The 3,536-nt window shown below is 38.6% G+C and overlaps 1 protein-coding gene across 1 annotated transcript; it reads right to left on the bottom strand.

Moving 5' to 3' along the window:
- Positions 1-2,098: 2,098 nt before the first annotated feature.
- Positions 2,099-3,536, bottom strand: LOC109093778 (ras association domain-containing protein 10-like). Its single transcript, XM_042728598.1, has one exon. It carries the CDS (start codon positions 3,443-3,445, stop codon positions 2,189-2,191), a length of 1,257 nt encoding a protein of 418 aa, XP_042584532.1. The 5' UTR covers positions 3,446-3,536; the 3' UTR covers positions 2,099-2,188.

The raw sequence follows: 3,536 nt of genomic DNA, 5'->3' as shown, positions 1-3,536 counted from the left end.
GGAAAAGTTGTGATTTATCGTGGAATGTTGCCATTTGTGTTGTATGAATTTATATTGTTAACACTGTGGTGAATCTCACAAATCAATAATAATAACAACAAAAAGTAGGACCATTGTTATTATTATGACAATTAAAGGGATACTCCACCCCAAAATGAAAATTTTGTCATTAATCACTTACCCCCAAGTCGTTCCAAACCCGTAAAAGCTTCATTCGTCTTCAGAACACAATTTAAGATATTTTGGATGAAAACCTGGAGGCCTGTGACTGTCCCATAGACTGGCAAATAAATAACAGTGTCACGGCAGTCTATGGGACAGTCACAGGCCTCCAGGTGTTTCATCCAAAATATCTTAAATATTTTGGCAGTACAGACGAACAAAGCTTTTACGGGTTTGGAACGACATGGGGGTAAGTGATTAATAACAAAATTTTCATTTTGGGGTGGAGTATCCCTTTAAGCCCATTTCTCTCAGCATTAGAGTAAAACAATGATTATAAAAATCTCTATTATGATTATTTAAATCAGCATATAATAAAAACTCCATTAAAACAGCATTATACTATATATTGTATTATAGTTTTGTTCATGAATTTCTTAATGTTTTGTGAGATCATGTGTTTCAAAATCAATAAATGAAGCATTCTTTAGTATTTCAGTTTATAAGACAACATTGTGCTATGATAGATTCTCATATTACACAAATTTTACATTTGTACATTTCTAAATACATGGATTCTCTATTAAAAAAAAAAAAAATTAAAATCAAATTAGTTTTTCCACATACATAACTATACTGCACCTTTCTTGAGCTCAAGCAATACCATAATGCAACTTAAAGCTGAAGTGTGCTTCTTTTATGTTAAAACGCTTTCTCTCAAGGAAGTATATACAGAAATGAATATTCCTAATCATCTCAAAACAACTATTGTTTGGCTTGCCACCATTTCCCCAGAAGTGCATAATTTAGTATCAATTCTGCCATCAGATCTGCAAGCAGATTTGAGTCGTAAAAACCATGTGACAAACCACTCTGGAGCTCCATGAAAATATCACAACAGTGCAGATTCACAGCAGACAGGGAGAGTTTATTTCATGTTTATTTCATGCTTTTGCACTGCCAAAACATCTATTAAAATATCATTAAATATTTGCAACACTGAAATCTGTGTGAAAACTTTATACATTATTTTAAAAATTCTGTTTGGGTGATGCACAGAAATCACACACTTCAGCTTTAAATAGCTAATCGTAATGCATAAACCATACTGTAATTTAAAATTGATCTGCAAAGCACAGCCTTCATAATGTTGGATTTGATGCCTCGTGTAGAAAAAAATCCAACAACCTAGATTTTGATCCTGAATGTTTTTCTCAAAATAACAGTGCTGTGATCACAGATATGTATGAAGTTAACACTGATTATTGGAAGCTTATTTCTGCCACGGAACAAAAATATAAAAAAGACGACTGTGACTTTTTATCTCACAATTCTTACTATCTTCTCACAATTGCAAGTTTGCATCTCTGCAATTTTGACATCAGAGTTCACATCAAGAACTCTGACTTTTTTTCTCAGAATTGAGTTTACATCAAGAAATTCAGATTTTTTATATAATAATTTTGAATTTTAATCTCACCAATGAGACTTTTTCTCTGAATTTTCATCTTTCATCATTTTCTCTGAGTTTTCATCTCACAATTAATGACATTTTCTCGAAATTCTGAGTTTACATCAAGAAAATTTGACTTTTGACTCTTCTAAGAATTCTTAGAACTTAGTTTTTTGTTTTCAGTTTCCATACTTTGCCATTTTTATTCTTTTTATTAAATGGCAGAAAAAAACTACCATATACCTACCTGAAAAAAAGACTAAGAATGCTTGGTAAGTGCATAGTTATGTTCTTAATGTGATTTGATCATGTAATTTAATTTTGATTTGCATGAAAGTTCCTTTTTTTTTTACTTTCCAAGCACTCCTGTTTGCCTCCTCTTTATGCTTGTTTACTGTATGCAAATGTAAAATGTGTTAAATTAAGACATACATTGTTCATTTGAACTATCCAGCAAGGGATAATATGAAAGTAGGTTGTGTGTTTTACACTAAAGATTCGCAGATGGGTGTGATATCTGAGTCTTGACTATGCATTGAGCTGAGTCCTGTATCTGAGTCGTCATCATTCACGTCACATGTTTTTAAGCCCTCTTGCCTGCTCCACCCACACACTGTCCCCCTGGAGCGGCATCAATCTGTCTGTTTCTATTGTGTTTTCCTCTTTCAGCTCCTCCTCAAAATCCAAAGAGTTGACTTTCTCCATTAAATCCCTCAGTTCTTTCTCTTTCGCTCCCCATATCTCCTGGGTCAAGTCCAAATCATTCCTTATGGCCTCCAAATCGGTGTTCAGCCGCAGACCGATGTACAAACTGGTGTCAAGTTGGGTTCTGATCCTCTCTTCTTCCAGAAGCAACTCGTTGTCAGAAGACACATCCACCGCTGAAGGTCCATCATCTTTTTCTCGAGTTGTGACTCTGAGAGATGTCTCGCCAGAAGTGGTTTCAGACTCTTTATTCGCGAGTTCCTCGTGTCTTCTTTTCATCCACCTCTGGTTGAGTTCCTCTTGAATCTCAGTTGTAATGCTCTCCATGAGGGCCTCGTGTTTAGACAGCTCTTCCTGCAGTTTGATGACCTCCTCGCATCTCTGAGCATATTCCTCAAACTGGGCGAGAGCTGCTTCTGGGCTCGTTTTGTCCCCCTCATTGACTTTATCAGGGTTGTTGTCCACTAAATACGTATCCTGGACGTAGTTGATCCCATGCATCTTCATTCTATCAAAATGAACTTTGGCCTCATACCTTTCTATTTCCCTGTCGAGCTCTTTAATCCTGTGAATCTGCTGGCGGATGGTGTGATCTTGAGAAACGACCAGGTGCACAAGGGTCTCCATCCTCTCCATGGATGAGGCATCTTTAGGTGCAGCCTGCGCCCGTTTCTTGTTGATTTTATCCAACTTTCTGAACGCTTTCCTGACTATCCGTCTCTGTTTCTCCTGTGACAGAGCCATGGTCACTCTGGCGGTCCCCTTGTAGACACACGGGCTCTCTTTGCTGAGAACGACGCGCGCCTCTGCGCTCCGCGGCCCGTTGCTGGGTAAAGACGCCTCGTTTTTCACCAACACGAACCGGACGTTTTCTTGTTCCTCTCCCCACGCGCTCCACAGTCGCAGTATCTTGGTTTTGTTCGGTAAAATCCGTTCAAATCCTCTCCATTTCTCCACGATGCAGTAGGACTGAGGAGAGCCCGAGAGGGACACGCGCTGCTCCAGGTTCTGCTCCTCCAGTAACACCCGGATCACATCCGCGCAGCTCGTGCGCTTCGACAAGCCCGACACGAGCTTCTCCTCGCGACAAACCCACACTGAAATTTTATTCTCCTCTGCCTCCATCTCTCAGACTAATTCCAGCAAGTCTGTAAAAGTTTCCTGGTGCAGGGAATTATTCAGGTGACGTGACAAATATGATTTTAAAAAAAAAAGA

The sequence above is a fragment of the Cyprinus carpio genome, chromosome B7, assembly GCF_018340385.1.
Source record: "Cyprinus carpio isolate SPL01 chromosome B7, ASM1834038v1, whole genome shotgun sequence".
Lineage (NCBI taxonomy): Eukaryota > Metazoa > Chordata > Actinopteri > Cypriniformes > Cyprinidae > Cyprinus > Cyprinus carpio.
Note: the sequence above shows the minus strand (reverse complement) of the source record. Positions and strands in the feature narration are given on the sequence as shown.

What these genes read in the sequence shown, in the direction of transcription:
- LOC109093778 (XM_042728598.1), bottom strand. Translation starts at nt 3,445, where the DNA reads ATGGAGGCAGAGGAGAATAAAATTTCAGTGTGGGTTTGTCGCGAGGAG.